Below are 26369 nucleotides of genomic sequence, written 5' to 3' on the forward strand. Positions count from 1 at the left end.
TTTAAGGCCACTAAAAATACTCTTCTCATTAGGGCGGTCCTGCCAGCAAACAAAAACAAACCTGAACTTAATAATTCACAGATGAGTCACATTACTATTACTTATAACTCCTTTCGCAGCTCTGACACAAGTCACAATATAGGGTTATGCAGCCTTATACACAGCAAGCTGAGAAGCATTTCAGTTCCTCGACACCTCTCTATATCATTGCTAACATTTGCTTTTTAATCAGTTTGTGCTACTCAACCGGTTAGCCTTCACTAACAAAACACATCAGTGAGCCTTGGGTGCTCATGACCATGTCACCATGTGAAAATAATGAGACATGTGACTCTTTCCACAAGCCATCAGACTCCTTAACAACTGAACTGAACTGTACTGAGCAAAACACACACACATCAACTGTATGGACTGCACAGACCTACACCAAATTCACACACTTCCCATATATAGTACATCCATCACACTTTGCTCTTTGCACATTTTAGCTTTGTCATTCCAGTATTTTTGCACAGTCTTTACACTGGTTGGTGCTATTTTTGTTTATTGTCTTTTGTATTGCCTTTTGTGTGTTGTCTTGTATTTTTGTCCTGTACAATCTTTTTTGTCTTGAATCTTGCACTGTTTGCACCAGGGTACAAAGATACACCATATGTATCTAGGACCAACTTACTAAGTCCTTAGCTCTGTCTTTGTTTTATGTAGCATCTGGTCCTGGAGAAACATCGTCTCATGTCACTGTGTACTGCAACAGCTATATATGGTTGAAAGCTACTTGACTTGACCAGTTCACCTGTTGTCCTTCCTTGGACCACTTTTGGACCATTTCATAATAAGTCATAGGGGAAGTCATGGCCTAATGGATAGAGAGTCTGACTCCTAACCCTAAGGTTGTGGGTTCGAGTCTCGGGCCGGCCACGACTGAGGTGCCCTTGAGCAAAGCACCGAACCCCCCAACTGCTCCCCGGCCGCCTTAGCATAAATGGCTGCCCACTGCTCCAGGTGTGTGTTCACTGCTGTGTGTGTGCACTTTGGATGGGTTAAAAGCAGAGAACAAATTCTGAGTATACTTAGCCATATGCACGTCACCTAAAAGACCTGCTGCTTTGACCCTTTTGTCAATCCATCAAAATTTTTCCCATATCAAGGTCACTCACTTTTTCTACTTCGAACGCACCGAATGTTATATAATGACACTCCTTGAAAGATGCCACTGTAATAAGATAATCGTTGTTTTTCTCTTTAGCTGTCACTGGTTTCACTGTTGATCATTTAATTGTACAATAAAACTGTATGTACTGCCCCCTACAGGGGGAGAGTGAAAGTCTGAATCCCACCACTGATAGCCCTTTAAACACTGAACTCACAATAGGCTCATTTTATAATATTAAGAGCTAATCAAAGATGGTATAGAACACAGTTCCAGCATCAAGTTGACTTTTACTGACTTTTAACTGGGCTATAAAATGTCCTGCTCTTATTTGTCCCTTAGTATAATTTGAACTATGAACAACTATTGATTAACCCGTCTTATTCTATACCACTTTAACATGTTTGTTTATTACACCTTCTGCTATATTTCAGTTCTTCTGTGACATCAACATGCCAACAAAGCATGCTTAAATATGCATCTGAAATCTAAGGAGTGTTTCACCAGGTATAAATACTGGATACGATGGTCAACACCTACAGCACTGAAACAGCCCTGTCCTCTACTTCATATCATTATTTTATATCGGGTCTAGAAAAGTTAAAGAAAAAAGCAAATGCAAGCCTCATATGTTCACATAATGATGATATTTGGAGGTGATATTTGACGCCGATTTAACATTTGACCATCATGTTCATAACACTGTCAAAGCATTTTTTTTTTCATCTCAGAAACATTGCCAAATTACGTCCTATGTTGACTTTCTCTGTGGCTCAAAAGTTAATCAACACTTTTGTCTTTTGACGTTTTGATTACTGTAAATCTTTGCTAGCTGGAGTTCCTAAAGCTACCCTAAGTAAATTACAGTTGGTACAAAATTCAGCTGCTAGAATTCTGACTAGGACCAGTGCAAGGGAGCACATTACACCTATCCTGGAAAAATTGCACTGGCTTCCTGTTAGTTATCATATCGATTTTAAAATTCCCATGCTCACTTATAAGGCCTTGAATAATTTGGCCCCTCAATATTTGTTGGAGCTGTTAACCCCTACATTCCTACATGTGCTCTACACTCTTCTGGTCTTCTGACTGTACAAACAACACAGCTAAAAACTGAGTGATCGGGCTTTTTCTTATCTGGCTCCCAAATTGTGGAATTTTTCTGCCCTCAGAGATTAGGAATGCAGAACCACTGGGTGTTTTTAAATCCCACCTTAAAACATACTTTTTTAGGGTAGCTTTAATGTGATTTCTTTGTTATTTATTGCCTTTTTATTTTTATATGGTTAGTTTTAATGCCTGTACTGTTATGTGTATCTTTTAATTTCATCTTTTATGTCAAGCGCTTTGAGAAGCTACTTTTAAAAGGTGCTATACAAAATAAAAGTTTATTATTATAATATTACACTTGTGTAAGAATTCAGACATGCAGTTTGCATGGCGCTAAACCCACTAAGACTTTCCATCAGAAGACATTCAGCAGACGGACGTGTTAATACATGTTCATTTAATGAGAAACAGGGCAGACCATTCTAACAGGGTTCAACAGAATTCAAGATAACCTTCATCTACCATTTTCATAATTTTTTCCCCCTTTATTTCATTGTCATCAGATGTGCAGGATTACAGGACTGCTTTTGCTCAAACGAGACTCTAATCTTATGGTGTCTACTGAACAGTACAGGCTTGTACAATGTTCTGAAGTGGCCATGATATTGTGCGTGTTTAATAAGCATATTATACTTTATATCAAGTTATCAGCATATAATGATGCACACAATTCTCTTTACTTTGATCAGTAGACATTTAAGTGAATAAACACCTAAATGAAAGCAGACACTTTGCACCCAGCGATGTCCATTCTCCGTTTTAGAGATCCAAAACGTTGATTTTTTTATTTATACTGTCACCGTTGCAGTTTCTTTCTGCAGAAATAAAATGTTTTCACACGGAAAATGTGTCTACTGTAACAGACGACTCACAAAATAAATAAATTTAAAAAAGTATTTGACGTACTTCAAATTCTAAGGAAATTGAATGAATGTAATGCCACTGCATAGATTCATGGAAAAGTATGCAAAGTAACGGTTCTGATATATTTATCAGCAAAGCAACGGATTTCTTCAGTTCATATCCAGTTCAGATTTTTCTGATTCTCTTCGTCTCAGTCAACTGAACAGTGAAATTCAATTCCAAGTCCGTTAGGTTCAGTATGACATTAAACACATTAATTTGTTTTATTTAGTCTTGTTTAGATCTGATCAGATCTTTTTTGGTTGAATTAAGTTTTCTGTTGTTCGATACACGAGTGATCCTTTCAGCTGAGATTTTTTTTAGTCGCTGAACTGTCGATCCAAAATCAACATGGTCCATTCCATTCCAGATCAGATTTGACCCGTTGACTCCGGTTAGCAGTCTGATCTGCTTGGTTCAGCTAAGGTCGCTTGCTGAGCGATATCTGTTCGGTTCAATTTATTTCAGTTCAGCTTTTATCTTGCAGAGGAGTTCAGCAAGGCTTCGATCTTGGCCCGGTTTTAGTCTGTGCCGTGATTCATAAAATTCGTCTTGCCTTTTGGGCACAATCAGTAGGTCTGCTTGCAATCTGCAATCACATATAACTGTAAATAATGATAGTAATAATAGCAGTGCGTATCTGATCATGTTACCACCAGATCATCACATTAACATGATTAAGACTCAAGTCTCAAGGATTGATTAGTTTGGTCTGAATTACCAGGCAGCACGTCCGCGATCAGGAGTGACTTCGATCCTCACCATTTCCCACTAAGGCTTTACTGTAGAGTTTCTGATGCTCCTCCTTCAACACCTCCTTCACCTTTTCCCGTTTTAGTCCTCCATCCCTGTAACAAACATGTTAGATTTACTCAAATAATCAGAATAGGTGGGGACATTAACACAGCAGAATACTAGTAATGGCCATTTTGAGAAATTCTGTAATGGAACATTTAAAAACACCATAAAAAGTATGAAAAGGTATTGATTATTTAGTGTTTAAAATCCATTTTGTATTTATTTTGCTTTTTGATGGTCATAACCAAGTCACAATCTGCTACAAGCTTTAGCACGTGAATCAAAACTCCCTTGTGTGTAGGAGTGTGTTACCATAGCAGATCGGCTAAACCTCCTTTCCTGGCGATGGCGGCCTTCACCCGGTTAGCAAACTGCTTAGCGTCCTCGCCCTCCTACACACACACACGCAGTTTGAGATTGTGAACTTAAATTATTAACAAGTGTTTAACCTACAAAATCATATACAAAAATGCATCTATTTCCCCATTTCGTGTGTTTTTCTACAGTAGGTGTGCTATTCCAGCAATTACTGGAATTTTTGTAGCCACTTACAAAAGCATAAGCTTGGCACTTACATAACATTAATCCCACAACTGTACCAATGCCACATTTGCATGAAAAACAAAAACCAGAGGTGCTCTAGGGAAAAAGACTAAAAAGTAATAATAATAATGCATCAGAAAATCAACAAGAACATGGAGTAATTTCCATTGGTCTATTTTTTGATAATAGAAAGAAAGTAACCTTATCTTACACAAAAAGACCTTCCTGCCTTCCAATAATACCACACCACAGTGCTGATTATCACGAATAAAAACTCCACCGGGCGGAAGAAGTGACTGTACAGCAGGGTGAACACGGGCTTATCAACAATTTATCAGCAAAAAACAATAAAGGCTTGCTAGCACTAGCAGCAGTGAGGCTTAACTGATCGCAAACCGTTGAGTAAATGTTGGTATCCGACCTACAGCTTCAAACTGAAGCGACGGATACAAAAAAGTAGTGAGAAGTAAGTTTGCGTGTGTGTATATACATATGTATATAGATAGATAGATGGAGGGGGGGGGCGCTAAAGGCATTTATGGAAGGAAGAGATAAGCGCATGTAGTGAAGCCTGTATTATTTCTCTTCACTGCTGTAATGAAGAAACTGCTCAGAATGTGAAAAAAAGAAAATAAAAATAGATTGGGATATAATTCGTTAAAACTTGTGCTAACATTTGTTTAGTGCCTTGATTAAAAAAAATGCCGATACTGCTTAAATCGAGCGAGGGAGGATGTGTCAGTTCTACACCACCAAGTAACAAGTGCTTCATAAAATGGACAAACTTTCATCGCAGACCAAAAAATAGCCATAAAAACAAAAAAACAAAACAGTAGCAGCAACATACAGAAGCAAAAATTTTTTTTTTTATTATAATAATAATAATATTAAAGAAAAAATAAACAACTTGGACTGGATCAAACCAAATATAAACAGAGTGTCTTATGCTTTTAATACAATGAATAGTTTAGTTACCGTAGACGGTAAACCTCACCTCTAGGATCATGGGTGGCAAATACCACACGCTGCAAACGATGGCCCAGCTGCTCATCATGTGGAGGAGATAATTCACCATCCCGAACTTACTGCTGTTCCAAAAAGCATCTCCGAACCTTGGGTCATACTGCAACACACACACACACATTTGTTTTTTTAATGCATGTACACTACATGGTGGTATGAAGGTTGTTCGTTAACACAGTGTCAACATAAAACGTTATAAAGAGAACACGCGGTCACCTTTATAGCCACTGGATAGATGGTGCATCCGATTTCAAAGCTTCCCTTCTTAAACATCATTACTGAGGTGTTATTAATGCAGGTGCCTGGAAGAAAATGTGTGTTAAATATGTTCCAGCCTGCAATGAATGAAAGGAAAAAAATTAACAGCAATAAGTTCATGGTATTCTCACCTTCAGGGAAAATGAGGATGGGCAGCTTGGTTTTGTCTGCTACATGATCACTGAGCCTGCAAACAAACGATCAATCAAACAAAACATACACTCATTTCTCTTACAAACATCAGCTTCATGAGGTTATGAATTTGTTAGCAGGCTTGAGAATATAGCAGCGTGGACGTGTGTGTCCTGTTTATTAGATAATGATCAATTAGCTTAGCAGTTTTTCAGGGTTTTGTTGGTGTAGCTTTACCTTTTGGCCACTAGGTGCCGATCTTTAACCTCTGATCTCTCAAACCAGATATGAGGACAGGCTTTAACCATCGCTCTCTGAATCATGCCCATAAGGCCACCGTGGACCTGGCCAACCTAACACACACACACCATTTATTTTTAAACATAAATCTGTTTATTACCCTGATCATAAAAAACACAACCAGTAAAAGAGTTACCATGGCGTAGCAGCCGTCGCTTGCTAGGATGATGACGTCGATGGGTGACGTGTGATTGGCCACACAGATGCCTCCATTCTTGGGTTTGTTTTCACTGTGGAAAGGAGGCTGTTAGGTAAAACTAGAAAATGTAACTTAAACTTTTCAATGCCACATTAAATGTTCTTTAATAAAAAGCTGCAGGACATTTAAATTCCATTAAAATCAAACGCTCTTTGTAACACAATACAATTCATTGTGATATATATACACACAACTCAGATGCATTTTTAATGTGAAAGACTATTTATTCTAAACACGTTATATAAAAAAAATCCCAACCCTTTATTTTAAAGTTGTGTGATGATCTCATACCAAGAGGTCACACACAGAAAAGTAAAAAAGATGCGGGGCTACCTGTCGTGGTACGTGATGATGGCGGTGAGAGCACGAACGCAGATCCTGTAGCACATCAGATGAACTTTTTCACTCAGGAAATTCTTCATGCTGTCAGAAAGAAACATCTCCTCTGACTGAGCATCACACACACAGCACATTCAGAAACACTGCCTCACATGGTGCACTATATTCTATACTTTATACAATGCACTTTGTGTATCGACAGGCTGACAAGCTATAAAATGACTGACAAAGGTGAGACAAAAGCATGGTGTGATGCAGCATCATCTTCTCTGAGAAGGTCATTAGCTGGGCTGAGACAAGCTATAAAATGACTGACAAAAGTGAGACAAAAGCATGGTGTGATGCAGCATCATCTTCTCTGAGAAGGTCATTAGCTGGGCTGAGACAAAGTCTAGTGCGGTGACGTCAGCATGAATGGTATGAAAAATAATAAAGATATTCCCATTACCTAGCTATTAGTTTATTAGTTAATTATGCCACAATTTTCTTCTGGCAACAAAAGCACTACTATCTATAATAGTTTTGCCTGGAATCTTAATAAACCTCTAGCACTAATTAAGATAATAGACTTACCGGCCATTAGGGAGCAGGCCGATGAGTGACATGAGAACCACGAGGAGTCCGACGCCGGTAAAAGCCAGAGTGACCCTGCATACATTCACACAAACAATATTGACTTTTCGTTCTGACAATAGTGCACCGTGTTTTCTTGATCCTTGATAAACAAACTGTCTCAAACATAGTGCACTATTTATCCACCCTAACCCACAGCAACATCAAATAAGCCACGGCAGGTGTAGCTCTCCTTAGGAGCTGTATGTATAAAGCGTACCAGTCATTATTTCGTAGCGTATGGGGTGGAGCTGAACTCGTACACGTCTACTACACATTCAAAGATCTTTCTCCCCCCGTGATACACACATTTCATGTCAGCAAGTCAATTTATTACTGTGTTCACAATGAAGGAAAATATAAACCAAGCGATTATATGGAAATACACTAGATACCACAACGAACACAGAAAATGCATAGCACAGTATATGCAGAGTTTGGGTGGTGGTGGGGAATCTTTAACCTATGGCTGATTTGTTTTTGACATCCCTCCACTTTAACCCAAGCACCCCAGAGCATTAGGTGGCACAACACTAACAGATCATCGACACCTAACAAGAGGACGCACTATGTCTCCACCCTGTCCCCTGTCGCTGCACCCTACCTGAGAGGAAGCAGGATGCCGTATCGGATGAGCATGCCGAGTCCCCAGAGCGCCGTCAGCCGTGTGCTGATGTTGTGGAAATTGTAGTTATAGTTGCTGCGCGTCAGCAGGTTCCATGACTCTAGCTCTTCGGCTGTGAAGCGCTTCGTCACCTCATCGTCCACGATACTCTCGACCCCGTGGCGGCAGAAAAACATGATGTCCGACATGTTGAATTCGGCCTCGGCTCCGCTAACACGACTCACTTCCTGTATTTCCTGCTCCAAAGACACCTGGTCCTTCTCTATGATCCCTAAATGGGGGAGATTTAAAAAAACAAAAAATTTAAATAAATAAATAAATAAATATCACATGCCATTATTGTCTTATATACATTACACTGCATCTGCGTGCAATCCTGAATTAGTCAACAGAAACACTGCGAGGTGTGTCATTTCTCTGATGTTGTGGCATAAAACAAATATTTGCTCTGACAATAGATTCAGAGTATGCAGACAGGTTTATATGAGCACTTCTATTTTAGTTGAGTGGACATACAATCTGTCCTGGAGCTCTGTGATCTGTGTTACTGATCGTCCTTAGATGGTGAAACCAGACAATCTGCATTAATCTATGACCATAATGTACTGCTACACACTCCAGATGCTTTGTTTTAAGACTCGGGTAAAGACGTTCCACCCAGTGAAGTTTAACTGGTGTAACTGGTTCTAGATCACAGTGTTGGGATTAAATGAGAGATGATGAACAGCTGGTTTTTACATCATCTTTTACAGTGTAAAGGTAGTGATTATTATCTCACCGTTGCTGTAGGCTTTGTAGAGATGCTGGTTCTTCTCTTTCGCTCCTCTCTCCATCCTCAGCGTGGCCCACTGAAACAAAAACACACCGGTTAAGAAAAGAGCAGAAACGACTAAAATAGTTGCTTGTTTTGCTGATTTTGAATCATTCCGAACACTGCTGCTGATTTATCGAACCACAAACTCGAGTACAGTGACATTCATGAATATGGAGTTAGGTCACGAAAAGATCTGCAATAATACAAAAGATTAAAATATACATACAAGTTGACTTACCAACATGAGTAATTGTACATTTAACATGTCACAAAAGAGCAATTTGGTCTTTCAACGTTTACTCATTTTCATGTGCACATGCATTCATCCCACTGTCTATGTCCCTGACACACACACACATTTTATCTTGAACTACTCTTGAAGAGTACTTTGTCTGACAATCAGCAATTATCAGGCTGTAAGTATTTTGCGATCATTTTACGCCCACCTCGAATATTTTCAGCAGTGTATTCATGTAGAGCCGCCGAATGCCAAAGGACACACCGAAGACCGCAGGCACGATGATAAACACCAGCAAAAGTGTGAACCACACGGTGAAGGAGATGCCCAGGAGCATGCAGATCAGCCCATCGAAGGGGAAAAGATACGACTCCATCGCTGTAGAGACCTGGGCCAGTGAGCATTCACACACAGGGACTGTAGACTGTACTGCGTTTAGAGCCTCAGTTTCTGAAGCCTACGCTGAAACAAGGCCTTCATGAGCACACCAGCAAGCTCAGGTCTACTTACTGAGTACACCAGGAGGCAAACTCCAAGCTAAAGTGTTTATACATTTAGTGTTTTTATTTGTTTATGTCTGTTTTTTATTTCATAGTGCTCCAAAACATTTTCAGTCTTTTCTTTGAACCGGAAGTCCACCACATTCACGTTTCTGTAGGACTAGAAAGAAAAAAATAAATCAAACACATCATGTTAAATATGATACAGAGATAAATCAAATAATTGGAAGATAATTATAGAGAAATTGAACTCGCTTCAAAAGTGTTATTAAAAAAAAAAAATCCTGTCCAGTGTGTATTTTGTATATTGGTTTATTATTTTGTTTTCTTGACTTGACCTCAGTGAACAGTTTCAATTCTGCTGTTTGTGGTGCAGTGAGATTTCCCCTCACTTCATCCCTACTTTAAAGAGAGTGATGCACCAGGAAATTACACACCGGGCAACAAAATAAATAGCACCAAAAAATAAACAAACACTTTATAAATATTTCAATACAAACACGTTTAATGTGTCTCAGCGTGAGCTTTTCAATAAAATATCAATCATCTGACTATTTACTGCTTAAAAGGATTTTTCAACGTTGTTTTCTTTCTGTGTTGGACTATGGTGATGTGATTTATATGCATGTTAATTTGTCTTCACTAAAAAATTAGATTGTATATACAATGCTGCAACAGGATTTGTGACTAATGCTCCTACACGTACCCATCATTGTACTTTGTTTGATTTGGTTGGCTGGCCCTCCTTGTATCAGAGGAGAAAAATGCATATGTTTATTGCCAAAGCTCTAATAGGTAAACTGCCTTTGTATATCTGTAGTCTTTTATCTTATCGCACTGGCAGTTATAAAACTAGATCGTCCTTTAAATTACTTTTAACTGTGCCTAGATCATACTCGGAGTTTGGTAAAACTGCCTTTTCTTGTTCTGCGCCTAGATTAGGGTATGACATGCAGAATATTTTGATGCTAGACGTGCTCCCATCTTTAAATATCTTTAGAAACATTTTGGTGTCTCATTTGAAGGAATCATGTACTTGTTTTACTTAACATTTATATATTTTGTTAGTTCTGAGTGCTGGACAGGACTTTTTTGTATTGTTTGTCTTGAAATATTTGTGTGTGAAACTTTGTGTGCTGCCATTTTTTGGCCAGGACTCCGTGGTAGAAGAGATTTATTTATTTTTTATCTCAATGGGATTATTCCTGGTAAAATAAAGGATAAATAAATAAAATAAACTAGACTCTACGGGACTGATGGAGTATAAACTTGACAGTTAATATAAAGCAAATAAATCGAGCGGATCAATTGAAAGACAAATCAACAACCTTATAGATTTTATAAACACGTATATCCTGTACTGTAAACCCGGCTAGTTTAGCTTAGCTTATCTTAATTTAGCTTAGCTTGATTTAGCTTAGCTTAATTTAGCTTAGCTTAGCCTGCAGCTGGTACCGTTACGCACATAGAAGTAGAGGTTTTAGCAAAATATATCAGATGAAATGTATATTATTTTATATTTATATGAATATTTTATACATATATTATATTTTATACGTAAAAAGTCTCACAAACCTTTATCTGCCTGTATAATAGCATTAAAGTGCACACAATGTAAACTGACCATAAAGCTTAAAGATAATAAAAAACATAATTTTGTACATTTTAATAAGCAAACACATAACAAAACACTAAATGTGATAAAATATTGGTTATTTGTGGTTATTTGCTGATTAACAAGCGAACAGTTAACGGTCAGAGCTACAGCCATAAAAAAAAAAAAAGCTCGCTAGATTTTTATGGCGTTTAATAATAAAGCTAACTGGCTAATTTATAATCACACAAGATTTACAAACTCACCCAGTTTTAAACACGTATAAGCGATGCGGGTCTTCTAGAGAATATGTCTCATAATTTAAATGCTGATCTTGTGTAAAAGAAAACGTGTTGTTGCGCGAAATACAGACAAACCGCTAAGAGAAAGTAGCAACAATAAAGCGAGAAGCGACAGCAAACCGGAAACCGGAAATGGGAAAAAAATAATCAAAGACAGGAGCGGGAACTGAATAATTTTATTGTTCCGTCTAACTCTATTTATGTGCAAATATAAAACTTTGTGAAAGAGTCGAATTATTGCGTTCTTGTTTGTTTGTGGAGAAATATTTAGGAATTTTGTTTTCTGTAAATAAATAATCAGCTTTCATTCCGTGTAGATGTAATACCAGCTCTGTCCAGCAGGCGGAGCGCTGGACCATTATTTTATTTAGACATCTCGATAATACTTATAATCTTAAATATTATTTTTAGTTAGATAGATGGATTTCATTTAGATAGATAGAAATAGATATTCAAGACTTTTAAGAGAATTGTAATTTAAAAAAAATATATACTAGTTGCAAGCTATGGGCTGTGCAACTGTAGCTTATTAAGTTCAATGATGACTTACTTGAGCCTGTGTGAAGTTTGTGCAAGTTCTCTCTCGGTTCTTGTTATGGCTCCTTTGGGTTCTGGGTTCTCTGGTTTTCTCCCCCACCCAAAAAACTTTCAAGTTGGTGGGTTGGTTAAGGTAAATTGCCCCTCTTTCTTCCTTCTTTCTTTCTTTCTTTCTTTCTTTCTTTCTTTCTTTCTTTCTTTCTTTCTTTCTTTCTTTCTCTCTCTCTCTCTCTCTCTCTCTCTCTCTCTCTCTCTCTCTCTCTCTCTCTCTCTCTCTCTCTCCATCACTTTTTATATAACACATTACATCTCAGTACAATCTTATTCATGCAAAATCTTAAGATTAAAGGAAAAATTTTATAACACAAGCCATAAATAGAATTTACTTTCTGCCACTCTGCAGGCATAGAATCAAACACTCAAAACCTACTTTAACAAAATGAAGACTCTCTGCAACTTCTTTCTCACACACTGATTGTCGACACTCACAATAGAGATCAGAACGCACACAGGATTCATGCAGGAGATGAAACCCAGACGAAGCCTTGTGCTTACAACATAAAAATAAATGTAGGTTTGATCTTCCTATTATGACATTTGCATCACATTTTCTCAGTGTGTGTTATTATTTCTATCCTAAATTCAGTGTAATTGTATATTTATTACAGAGCTGCTGTTCATAATCATAAGCAAATGGCTCCCTGTTGGGTGTAGTGCACTTCATAGAGCTTAAAATAGAGTTTGCATGCTATTATTATTCTCTATGTAGTGCCTTAGATATGTAATACATTTATTTACATCATATGTTAAGTTCATAATCTGTGTGCTGCATTTTGTAGGGAGCTGTATCCCAAATACCTGCTGACTGACTGACACATTACATCCTACAAACATCCCATAGGGCTTTAGGGCTCCCTGTTGCATTAATAGTGCCATTATTTTATACACTAGTAACCTAGTAATTATAAAGTATATAAAGATAATGGATGCATATTGATCTAATGCACTACATAGGGTCTAGGCCCTCTATTCTACTAACTTCCATCCCAAACCTTTGACATGATGACGCTACAAACAGAATGTGATATACAAATGGATCAATACAAATGGATCAATGTACAGAAACAGTACCAGTAAAGAGTGTGGGATTGGTAATGACGATATTTATAGCAGCTTTAAATGAAAAATAAATATATAGTTTTCAGCATAGGTTCAGGATGCATAGCTGTGATCCTTTTATTTTTAGTACAGTGATGCAAATCAAAGCACATGCTTATTATCATTTAGTAATCATTAAGTATTATTAGTTATATTTATTACCATGTTATAGGGCTATTGCTGATTTGACTTGTTGTCTAATATATTTGTAAATGAAAGTTAAATATAGCTTTATGACTTCAATAAATAGCTGTGTATTACTGTAAATAATGAGCCTGATATTGTGTTCATAATATAAATATGTATTATGTAATAGTTATTAAGTTATATGGGTTTTTGATGGTAAGAGTCTAATAACTTCGGAAACAAAACAAAAAAAAACTGCTTGCATCACAGACACAGACACAGTGCAGCCCATTTTACAGCTGTATTAAAATGTATTGTATAATACCTCTATAACATTCAGCCATAACATTAAAGCCACCTGCCAGCTCTTGTGTAGATCTGCCATGTCTCACCAAAACAGCTCTAGACTCCACATGACAAGTTAACAGCAGATAGTGAAGTGCTGTTAGTTGTTCCTCCATGGATCACATTTGTTTGTTCAAGTTCCTTCGCATGAAGGCCAGAACCCAAAATTTCCCAGCATAACATTGCCAAGACCACCACACTGCCTTCATTCCATGATGCCTCCTGGAGCCATTTCTTCCCCAGTTAAGTGAAGCAGCTAAGTGATTATTCAGACCACCAAGCATGGGTACTTTGACTGTTCTGTAGTTATGCAGCCCTTTACACAGCAAGCTGTGACGCACTGTGTGTTCTGACACCTTTCTATCACAGCCATCATGAACTTTTTCAGCAATTTGTGCTACAGAATCTCGTCTGTGGGATCAGACCAGACGGATTAGCCTTCACTACACACCTTAAGCATCCATGACCATCACAATTTGGCCCTCGTCAACAACAATCAGATCTTGCCCATTATTTCCTGCTCATAACACACTGAATGTTTATTTGCTGCCTACTATATATATTTATATCCCACCCTTTGACAGGTACCGCTGTAACAAGATAGTTGCATGATGCTATTCACTTCCTCAGTGGTTTTAATGTTATGGCTGATCGGTACAGTATATATTTTACAATTATATATTTAAGTTGACTATTTATTGCTGATATACATAAATAGGATTATAGTTACCAGTCTTTACATAAATTTTACATGCAATCATAAAAACATATATGCGTACACCTTCATGCAGTTGTCCAGCAGCACAATTTGGCAGAAGCGCATTGAGTAAATATCAGGTTTGTTTTCATATAATAAAACATTATGAAGTAAAACTGTGATGTATCCAAAAATATCCAGTGAGCATCAGTTACGATAGACAATAAGAAAGAGAAGAAAGGTAGAATAACCAGAATGATTTGAGCTTACATGGACGTGATGACAATCACTCTTTACGACAAGCAGAAAAGATCTTAAAATGCAGTGCTAAAACCTGAGGCAGATGGGAACATGTCAGGTTCTGCTCCGATAACAAGAGGCTACAGCCTCACTAAAACTCAACAGTTTTTGTATCTGTGATTTTATGCATTGTGCTGCTGCTACATGATTGGCCGAATGGATAATTACACGAATAATCAGGTATACATGCATTCATAATGAAGTGTGAGGTAAATGTATGCTCTATGGATAAATACATTGTATGTAGAATATTGTTTTAATAGTAAACACTCAGATATGTTTCATGAATGATACAAGTAAGATACCCAGTACCATGTCTAGAAAGACACCCATACAAACAGTTGATAAGACCTAACAACGTAAGCAAGCGTATTGATTGAACGTTTTGCGAATGTGTCTTGTAATTGAAATGTATAGAATTATATTACCTGTATCTGAGGTTCTTATAGATTTCTATACCCAGTATTTCCCCATGTTGTGCTTTTAGCTTCAAACTAATTTTTGTGTGTCATGGTTAACTTGTCTATGTATACAGTATTCACAGTTTCTACAATTAGGGTATACTGGTGGAGATCGGATGTGTTGTGTGTTTGTGAAACAAGCCATCAGTGACAGAAAGTAGATCCAGAAACCACTAGTGACAAAAGTAGATTCAAAACATAATTTCAAGCTTAGTGCACGTTATTTGTGCTGCCCTGCTCGTCACGATCATCCTATATAAAAAGCTACATTTACTGATGCTAAAATGACACAGGTTTCCTCTGTCGCATGTAAGATGGGCTCCATACACTTACTCTCATACAGCAGTAAAAAAAAAGTCCACATAAACACAGAAAGAAAGAAAGAAAGAAAGAAAGAAGTAATATTGCATATCCAATCCACAAGGTGTGTCCTGCTCAGACAAACCTGGTGTAAAACGTTTAAATCACAGTATTGCAGCGATATGTTGATTATCTTTAGGAAGATGTGCTTCTGTTAATTAAAGCTGGATAGAAAATGTTTTCTTGCAGCATCGTTTAATCAGCCTGTAGTCCTTCGAAGAGGAGACGTCAAGGGCTCTCGTGCTTCATCGAAGGGTCGGAGGTCAGAGGTTGTATTCCAAATGTCACTTCTAATCACCTCTCTAGCGCATTTCTACCTCCATTGTGTCTTTCAGCTCTGATCTGTCGGTCCTCCGTGTCAGCGTGACATCATTCGCACAAACTCTGAGTAAAAAAAAAAGCTTTGCTGCAGATTTGTCTAACATCTCAAACACCAGTGACTGAATGGTGTCTAGTAAAGGCATGGTGTCAATTACTACACTTTGTAGTACATTAGTGTGGAGTTTGGCATGCAGCCTTAGACACAGAGAGACTGATATACACACATTATGAGGTGTTCTACAAAAAACACAGTATGATGAGGAAAAACACACACCTTCAAAGTCCACGTGTCCATCACCGTTAAGATCAATGTCCTTCACGATGTCCTCCAGCTCTTTACGTTTAATCTGATGTTAATAAAAAAACAAAGTTAATATACAGACAAGTGGGATTGTACAGTAGATACAACTAAACATTTAAATGAAGCTGTTCTTTCATACAAAATGACTCTTAAGGTCTTGGCGTACACACCCCAAGATCGAAGTTTACATCTACACACACTATCGAATTGTGCCTGTTCACCAGTCGCACTTTCTCACTTTCTTTAGATGTCTATAACATGATTTTGTGTCATTGTTAATAATGGATTTTGGTAACAAGAACAAAAATGAGAGAACATGTGTAAAAGTTTGAATAAGGTGCCAAATAATGACCTTATAGACACAAATAGATGAATATATGATCAGACATTTCAGGGATCTGCAGCACATGAAAGCATTTGGAAAGACATGTATAGAAAGACAATATAGATTAAAGAAACTTGGGATAATGAAAGCTATAACCTGTTGTCCCAGCAGTTTCTTCATGGCTTCTCTGAGTTCGGATGAGCTGATTTTACCATCTCCATTAGAGTCAAACTGAAAGTATATGATTAAAAAGCCTGCTCACTTTCTTTACTACACATTCATCAATGCTGTTTAATCATGATTGTTCTGTTCAGGTTCACAATGACTTTGAACACCATAAAGCACGATTGTAATCAAACATACATCCACAACGTTAAAGATAAAGCAGATTTCTATTAGAGGAATGATATTCAGGTCATTTTGTGTATGTATGTGTGTGTGTGTGTGTGTGTGTGTGTGTGTGTGTGTGTGTGTGTGTGTGTGTGTGTGTGTGTGTGAATTCTGCATTGTTGCATATGTCCCATCTCTCAGTTTCTTGACTCTGTCTGTATTTAAGTTTATACCTCCTTAAAAGCGTCTCTGAGCTCCTTCATTCCGATCATATCGGCTGTTTCTGCTAAAAGTTTTGGTCCCATCAACTCCACAAAGTCCTCAAAGTCCACGTGACCTCCCACTGTCAGAACACGGAACAAACATTATACATTTTCAACAATTTATTCTGTTCTGTGCAGCTATTCAAACAAACAAACAAACAAACAAACAAACAAACAAACAAAGTTTTTATTTGAATTCCATTTCATCTGTTCTGTACAGCTATTTTAGTTTAAATGTAAAAATGTAATTTTATGTTGCTTTTAAAATTAAATTCTATTATATTGTTTTAAAATTCTGCTTTTACTCTTCAATTCCTAATCTATTTTTATTCAATTTGACTCTATTTTTTACAACACAGACAGTATTTTTTTGCATGCGTAATAACATCTGAGTGCGATTCTTTTTTTATGTTGTGATTTTTATTTTTGGGTAAACTCTTTATTTAACCAGATGAATACAATTTGGACCAAAGCTAAAATGGCTGATGATGTTTCGTTATATGATCTAAGAGACATACTGTTCATGTTGACCTGCTGACTCAATTCAATCAGCTCCATCTCTGTAGGCATGTAACCCATCGTCCTCATGCAGACCCCCAGTTCCTTACAGTTAAGAAGTCCGTCTCTGTCCTTATCAAACTCTGTAAACGCGTCCTTGAGCTCTGCAAACACAAGAAGTCCAGATGGATAAAACAGACAGCATGTGACTAGCTTCAATGAAGAAATATATTAGAATAATATAAACATTTTTGAAAGAATTGTTTTTCACTGAATCACTTTTAATTACTGAATCATTTAAAACTTTGAATCAGTTTGATTCCCTTCCAACATTTTGCCAAATGATGGTCAAATTAGAGAAAAGTAATTTTGATTAGTAAATTTTAATGGTCATTCTAAACAAACTTATTGTATCTATTCTTTTCTTCTTTCCTTCCCATCATCTCAGAAATCTTACCCTCTAGTTCTTCAGGTCTCAGCTCTCTGTTCTGAAAGAAAATTAAAAAAACAATTTGTAAATGGCAACAGAGAAAAATAAAACCTATGCGAGTTCTGTTTCTTTTCGGTATTCGGTATCTGTAATAAAAAGCAGTTTATACAAAGCAGGATTGAGAAATCATTAGGTGGTAAAAACATGTTAAAGACAGCTGTTTAATTCGGATGTTTTTGACTTTGCAAATGTGTTTTAGTGACTTTAAAAACCTCAGATGAGTTCTTTTCTTAATCTGTTGTTTATCTACTACCAGGTGAACAGTGTGCTTCAGCAGGACTAGGGTTAACTTCTTCTCCTTTATTAAAATGTATGCATGTGATTCACGCTTAAATTTAAATGTATTTCTGGAAAATTAGCAACATTAATGATGAGAATGGCCCAGATTTATCACCTTTTATAATACGTGATTATATATTACAGAGGTAAAGGATTGTGTTCACACCTAGTGGTGGTGCTGTGCGGTTTATCAGCCCCCATCTACCTTGAAATGCATCACTGCGGAAAACACAGATATTATGTTACTGACATGGTGGTGTATGTGTGTGTGTGTGTGTGTGTGTGTGTGTGTGTGCGTGTGTGGACACGATGTCTGTCAGACACAGCAGCGCTGATGTACATTTACAGCATTTGGCAGACGTCCTTATCCAGCGCGACATGCTAAAGTGCTTTTAAGCCTCTATCATTGAATACATTAACTCTGGTTCACTAGGTTACAGACTTAAGATACCATGAGGCTAAAACACTCTTCAAAAACGTTTTTTTTTTTTTTTTAAATACACACATGCAGCAAACAGGGAAGAAAGTGCTAGTTCAAGTATTTTATGAAGAGGTACTGTAGGTCCTCAACCGTTGTTAGAAGGTAGCCTCAGCTGTCTGGGCCCCTAGGAGAAGTTGATTCCACCACCTCGGTGACAGAATAGAAAATGTAGGTTTGAACATTCTGTAGGACACGTACACTTATTTTTTTCATGCACAGTTTGTGCAAATATTCACTTGTTGTTCACCTGTGTCCATTTCTGAGCTTAAGTGCAACTGTGAAATCGAGGTGTTTACTGTGACATTCTGCTGTGATGTATCACATATGACATTGTATCTGTCAGCATACTGGGTGTGTGTATGTGAGAGAGAGAGTGTGTGTGTGTGTGTGTGTGTGTGTGTGTGTGTGTGTGTGTGTGTGTGTGTGTGTGTGAGTGTGAGTGTGTGTGTGAGGAGAGCTGGCTAGTGGCTTGTAAAGTTGGTGGTGGAACATCCTGTGCAACATGTTACTTTTATTTTTTTCTTTGAATTTGTTTTTTACGACATAATAAACTTACAGTGTATTATATATTACCATGTAATATACAGGTAAGGAGGCTCACACATAAATAGATGAATTCTGAACATTTATAACATATATTTTTTATTAATAAAAATAATATGCAAAGCAAATACAACATAAAAACAAAAATATACAACAGAAGAATAAAGGAGCAATATATATATATTTATATGTATATATATATTTATATGTATATATATATATATATATATATATATATATATATATATATATATATATATATATATATATATATATATATATACATGCACAACTAATAGACAATAACTGAGGGTAAATAATAAGTTCACTTTGATAAAAAATAATAAAATAAAACGGACACAAAAAAGACACAAAAGACACCTACACTCGAAATGTGAAACAAGTATAATTGTTTACAAATCTAGACATTCTGAAATTTGTACAAACAGGTACAAATTAGCAAGTAAAATACAAAAAATGTATTTGATGAAGCATTAATTTATTTACTTTTGCCATATTGAATTGTTTATATTGGGTACACTGTAATACAATGTAAAAAAAACAACGATTCAATTAAAAAAAATAGAGATTATTCTATTGATTCGTCTGATTGTGTGTGTACACACTTACGTACAGCCTGCCGGCTCTCAGCGAATCCCTTGCGTAGAAAGATGCACGCAGGACCAAGCACACTGTGTACATAAGTGGAGTTTTGAGATGCCAGGGTGTGGCTTGAGGCTCCGCTTTCATCACGTGCCACAGCTTTGTAGCTCCGCCTCCGGTCCTGATGTGGCCCAGTGTTTTAGGGAGGGATGTGACAAGAGGCACAGAAATGATCAGAGACAGAGAGTCTCTCTCTCTCTCTCTCTCTCTCTCTCACTCTCTCTCTCTCTCTCTCTCTCTCTCCCCCTCTCTCCCCCCCTCTCTCCCTCTCTCTCTCTCTTTCCATACTACACACCACACATTCACTGTGCACTCATATGTATATCCTATATATATATAATGTCAAAAAATAAAACCTTGACAAAACCTTGATGATTTTATATCCAAAATATCTGTCATGCTCCACTACAAGACTAAGAAATTATTTTGTCCCTCTGGCCATTAGACTATATGATATCTCTCATCTCTCTCAGCTGGAAACAAACTAACTAACTAACTAACTGACTAACTGTCTGTCTATCTATCTATCTATCTATCTATCTATCTATCTATCTATCTATCTATCTATCTATCTATCTATCTATCTATCTATCTATCTATCTATCTATCTATCTATCTATCTATCTATCTATCTATCTATCTATCTATCCTACTCGTGATCTCCACACCCGTCCTTGTCCTTCTTCATTTTTCTAAGCTCTATATAACACTTTCTCTAAAGACATATTTAACTTATAGTGAAATATATAACACAAGATTTCTACACCTCATTCATTCTAAAGTCCACCAGACCACCATATTTTATCAGTAATTGCATTCATCAGTATATTTGATTTAAAAGTCTATTTGTAAACTCAAAAATCTATTAAAGAATTAATGACATTATATTGTGAAATCACTCAATTAGTAGTTCACTGTTGTAATGCTGTTTAGCTAGCTTTAATAGCAAGATATTTTTACTAATTTAATCAAAGCCACACACACACACACACACACACACACACACACACACACACACACACACACACACACACACACACACACACACACCAAACTTAAAATATTTAAAACCCTGTTTCTTCAAAAGATTACGACACGAGCACAATGTGGATTGTGTCCTCAATCCTGCTCACTGGTTAGAGAGAGAGAGAGAGAGTGTGTGTGTGTGTGTGTGTGTGTGTGTGTGTGTGTGTGTGTGTGTGTGTGTGTGTGTGTGTGTGTGTGTGTGTGTAAGTGTATGTAAGTGTGTGTATGTGTGTGTGTTTGTGAAATCAGCATCTGCCCTCTACTTGAGCATGACCTTCACGGTCCATCTGTGTGTGTGTGTGTGTGTGTGTGTGTTTCTCACACCCCCACTAACAGTTCACACTGATAAGTGAAATGCAGTCAGTGGGGTCTATAAAATTCCCAAGCAAGCTCTCGTAATACATGATGAAGCAAAAGTCCATAACAAGATTAGATTGCTAATTATAAAATAATAATTTATAAAATAATCCAAAATATAAACAAACCACTGAATATTTCAGTCAATTCAGTAGAAGTTGGATTTTTACACACACACACACAGACACACACACAGACACACACACACACACACACACACACACACACACACACACACACACACACACACACACACACACACACACACACACACACACACATATATATATATAAATATAAATATATATGTGTGTATAAAAATCCAGGTATTAAACAGTGAGTGAATAGTGTCAAATTTAGTTGAACCAGGAACTTAAAATAGTGTACAGTTTGTAAAACCAATCAACAGAGTGAGAGAAAGTGATCAGAGAAAAAATCTCTCTCTCTCTCTCTCTCTCTCTCTCTCTCTCTCTCTCTCTCTCTCTCTCTCTCTCCCTATTTCGATAGTCCTATAATAATGCATTTAATGTCTTAAAGGGCCTTAAAGTCATAGCAAATACTTTTACTGTCACAACATGAGCAGCTTACACACACACACACACACACACACACACACACACACACACACACACACACACACACACACACACACACACACACACACACACACACACACACACACACATACATACAGTAAATCTGCCTAAAGCCGAATGCACTCTACACAGTTTTAGCCCAGATTTCCGGCTCATGTAACGTACATGGTTCAGTGATTTTCTTTCACATTTTCAAGCCCATTTGATTTTCTCTGTAGTGGATCGTGAAGTGTGAACCCCTCTGAGACTAGCTGACTACACCAAAAAAAGAGCTTGTTTGATCATTAAAATGGGTACATTAGCGTTTCCGTGTGATTGAACTGACAGTAATATTAAGATAATTTGTTTCCGTACATCCAACATGATTTGGTGAAATATTTGATATAAACCCTGAAAAAAATCTCACTATGAGCTCACACTCAAACCCACAGTGCTGGAGTTCTGTATCAGACACATCATCACTGCACTATTCTGCCACATGCGCTGTTAAAGCCTAAATATTATAGTCTAGTTACAGTATAGTGTAGTTCACATCATCACCAACATCACCAGCATCCTGCTGAGATTTCATCTAACTGGTTTATGTTAATTCAACAGGAAATGATCACACTCACTCTACATCGTTCCATCTAGACACATTAGAAACCTGTTCAGTTTAGTTTATTATGAGCAACAAAATCATGTTTTACAGGAATTTAATATTTTAATGTAAACTATATGTAATATTATTTTGGCTGCATATTCCTTTTTTCCAGTGCATTACAGCGATAAGAAACAGCCAATAAGCGCATGACAGATAGATAGATAGATAGATAGACAGACAGACAGACAGACAGACAGACAGACAGGCAGACATACAGACAGACAGACAGATGTATAGATAAATAGACGGACAAACGGACAAATGGACGGACAGACGTACGGACGGACAGACAGACAGACAGACAGACGGACGGACAGACTGACTGGTGAATGGACAGATGCACGGATAAACAGACAGACAGACAGACAGACAGACAGATAGATAGATAGATAGATAGATAGATAGATAGATAGATAGATAGATAGATAGACAGACAGACAGGCAGACATACAGACAGACAGCTGTATAGATAAATAGACGGACAGATGGACGGACGGACGAACAGACAGACAGACAGACAGGCAGACAGACAGGTAGATAGATAAATAGACGGACGTAAGGACAAGTGGACGGACAGACGGACAGACGGATGTAAGGACAGATGAACAGACAGACAGGCAGACCGATAGATAGATGGGTAGATAAGATAGATAGATAGATAGATAGATAGATAGATAGATAGATAGATAGATAGATAGATAGATAGATAGATAGATAGATAGATAGATAGATAGATCACTTTATTCATCCCAGAGAAAAAATTCCTCAGAAGAAAAGAAGAGGTGAGTAACCAAAAATTGGCAGATATTTCAAAGATAAACTACAAAATAAAATTATTCTGCTCTCACACACGGCAGATTCCTGAATCCAGTTTATTATTATTTGTGCGGGAGTAAAAAACTTTTATAAGATATGATTTATATATGTTATGTTCATACCTACTCTGTAAAATTTAAGCTGGTTAAACTTCGAACCAAAAGTTCAGCCGCTGCCTCTAAAACATGAGTCGACTCTTTGTTGAAGCTTTGTTCAACTCACATGTAACTACATTTAGATTTAAAGTGAAGAAATTCGTTCACAACATCAGTTGTTAGAAATGGTATAAAAAATAGTGAGGCTTCTGTTCACTGAACTTTAGCTCCAGTTCTGTTTGTAGAACAGACAGAATAATCCTTGCTGAATATTTCTTCAAGACTATTCTACAATTTTCCCTTTTTCTTCTTTCCATAGAATAGAAAAGTGGATTTAGGCTTCAATTTGGGCTTCAGTGGGGTTAATAAAGATCAGCAGTGTGTATCATGTAGCGATCATGTAGTTTACACACTCCAGCATCTGACACACAAAAGATCACAAGTGATTCAAAGTGTGTTGAAAGTCACATAGTGTGCACTTGGCTTTATAATGTCTAAATCCTTTAGAGGTGTTAGTCGATATCTTCATGCCATATCTTCATTATCTTCAAGTCGATATCTTCATTATTTGTCACGTAAACAAATCTAGACTTTATGGCATGCAGTGAAGTGCTTTTTAAAATGTCTGTATATAAAAGAAATCTGCATAAAGATTCCAAAAAGTGTTTAAAATCTAATTTCAAAACACAAAAATAGATCCAAAAAAGGAATAGATAACAATAATAATAATGATAATAATAATAATAATAATAATAATAATAATAATAATAATAATAATAATAATAATAATGAAATAAATGTTGCCTATGATCCAAACTCAGTGGAGTCAAAATGAATGACAAAATGAATGAATCCTTTTTCCTTTTTCCTTTTTTTTTTTTTTTTTTAAAGAATTTTCTAAAATATGTTGGATTTTTACATGCAAGATAAAACATATTTCAGTATTGAGGTAGTATTAAGGTAGTATTCAGCTATAATTGTTATTGATTGTTATTGACTGATTTTTTTTTAAGTTTAAACCAGGCTGGCTTTAAAGGAGCTGTTTGAGGATGAATTACAGTAAATCATGTTGATAGACCTCTAATACTTTAGTCCCGAGTACTGAATACTGACATGCAGAATTTCCCTATTAACCCTGGCTCTATATTAGTAACTTACTAAAGGCTAAATATCTGCTCTGTTCAGGACACGGTGTAAATATTCAGCAGCTGAACGCAGGTACTGACACCGCTGTAATGATGACTCATGTAGAACTAAATCTACTAAATATAGTTGGATCAATATTTTGAGCGTAGCTCTATGATCCTATTACACACACACACACACACACACACACACACACACACACACACACACACACACACACACACACACACACACACACACACACACACACACTCATCTACAAGGAAGAGTGAGTCAGTCCTGTTTAGTCAGCTAGAGTCCAAAAAAGCACAGTCAGGCTCATTTACAAACACACACACACACACACACACACACACACACACACACACACACACACACACACACACACACACACACACACACACACGCACGCACACACACACAAACATGCACAAATATACAAACTGCACATTAGTACACACTCTTACACATGCAAACGTACCTTTTTGTTGAGGCGGTTGAGCGGCGATTTCACACAGTTGCCCATAATGAGCCTCTTTACTTCATTCTGCCTTTCAGAGTGCAAGAGTCAATGCCTGTGTGTGTGTGTGTGTGTGTGTGTGTGTGTGTGTGTGTGTGTGTGTGTGTGTGTGTTTCCATGCATGCATCAAGCAACTTTAAAATGCATTTTCTATTAAAAAAATGTATCTTAGATCCAAAAAGAGAGAAGGATGGAACGAGGGATGGAGGCTAAGGCAGAGTAAGTGAGAAGATAGAGGGATTGGATGCAGGATGAGAGAACGAAAGGAAGGAGGAGAGAAGGCTGACACGTCTTACGCCTGTGTGAGCGCTCACTGAGAGTGGCACAAGAGTGAGCGCTCGTTCTCATCTCTCTCTTCCTCTCTCTTCCTTTCTCAGTCTCGCTCTTCCTCGGTCTCGCTCTCCGTCCCCTTGACGTCTATCTATCTCCATTTCTCTGCCTGTCTTTCTTTCTGTACACTTTCTCTGTATTTATATCCTGTTTTCTTCCTTAATCCCAAATGTTCTCACTATTTTCTCTCTTTTTCTGCCTCTGCCCCCCCCCCAAAATCTCTCCCTTTCTTTTTATTCTTTGTGTCTTGTTTTTACTTTTCTATCTCATTGTTTACTCTATCACTTTTCATCCTTTCTTTTCATGTTTTCATGTCAATCATTTAGTCTTAGTCTCAGTTCTGCTGTTTATTCATCTTTATCTATTTTGCTCCTTTTTCTCTTTCACACTCTCCGAAGACTCTCGTTCTTTCTCGATTTGAATCACTCTTTTGCCTCTCCATCTCTCTGTCACTGTTACTCTTTTTTTCTTTCTCTTATCATCTGTTACTGTCTCACTCTTTTTCATAGAGAGAGTCAGAGTGATATGATAGACAGAGAGACTGGCAGAGACATGCAGAGAGAGAGGCAGATGGATAGACAGAGAGATGCATAAAGATAGACAGAGAAATAGAAGGATGCACAGAGAGATGCAGAGAGATGCAGATAGAGGATGAGAGATAGACAGATATGCATAAACACAGAGAAATAGAGAGACGCACAGAGAGATGCAGAGAGATAGACAGAGAGATGCAGAGAGATAGACAGAGAGATGCAGAGAGATGCAGAGAAATATACAGAAAGATCAAGAGAGAGAGAGAGAGAGAGAGAGAGAGAGGGAGAGAGAGAGAGAGAGAGAGATGCAGAGAAAGAGACAGAGAGATGAGAGAGAGAGACAGAGAGATAGAGAAATAGAGAGATGCAGAGACAGAGAGGCAGAGAAA

The 26369-nt window shown here is 37.3% G+C and overlaps 2 protein-coding genes across 6 annotated transcripts in view; both read right to left on the minus strand.

The window, feature by feature from the left end:
* Positions 1-2640: 2640 nt before the first annotated feature.
* Positions 2641-11566, minus strand: gpat4 (glycerol-3-phosphate acyltransferase 4). The gene is made up of 14 exons (XM_027141173.2): positions 11405-11566; positions 9253-9704; positions 8771-8840; positions 7972-8263; positions 7329-7403; positions 6750-6839; positions 6354-6447; positions 6155-6270; positions 5917-5972; positions 5744-5829; positions 5499-5627; positions 4274-4353; positions 3885-4011; positions 2641-3752 (listed from the first exon to the last, which is right to left on the minus strand). The coding sequence occupies exons 2-13, from the start codon at positions 9418-9420 to the stop codon at positions 3903-3905; spliced, it is 1365 nt and encodes a 454-aa protein (XP_026996974.1). The 5' UTR covers positions 9421-9704; positions 11405-11566; the 3' UTR covers positions 2641-3752; positions 3885-3902.
* Positions 11567-12277: 711 nt separating this feature from the next.
* Positions 12278-26369, minus strand: part of cabp1b (calcium binding protein 1b) — a 22820-nt gene continuing 8728 nt past the window's right edge. Inside the window, exons 1-8 of one of the 5 annotated variants that reach the window (XM_027140982.2) lie at positions 25079-26024; positions 19890-20039; positions 17920-17950; positions 17483-17626; positions 16935-17044; positions 16528-16602; positions 16020-16092; positions 12282-15808 (exon numbers count right to left, since the gene is read on the minus strand). In XM_027140982.2, the coding sequence (XP_026996783.1) occupies positions 15783-15808; positions 16020-16092; positions 16528-16602; positions 16935-17044; positions 17483-17626; positions 17920-17950; positions 19890-20039; positions 25079-25123 (654 nt within the window). In that variant the 5' untranslated portion in view covers positions 25124-26024 and the 3' untranslated portion in view covers positions 12282-15782. Of the gene's footprint in view, positions 15809-16019; positions 16093-16527; positions 16603-16934; positions 17045-17482; positions 17627-17919; positions 17951-19885; positions 20137-25078; positions 26025-26369 lie in introns of those variants that run through there. The other 4 variants (XM_027140985.2, XM_047805003.1, XM_027140984.2 and 1 more) reach the window with 4 other exon arrangements.

Source organism: Tachysurus fulvidraco, chromosome 20, assembly GCF_022655615.1.
Source record: "Tachysurus fulvidraco isolate hzauxx_2018 chromosome 20, HZAU_PFXX_2.0, whole genome shotgun sequence".
In the NCBI taxonomy this organism is placed as follows: domain Eukaryota; kingdom Metazoa; phylum Chordata; class Actinopteri; order Siluriformes; family Bagridae; genus Tachysurus; species Tachysurus fulvidraco.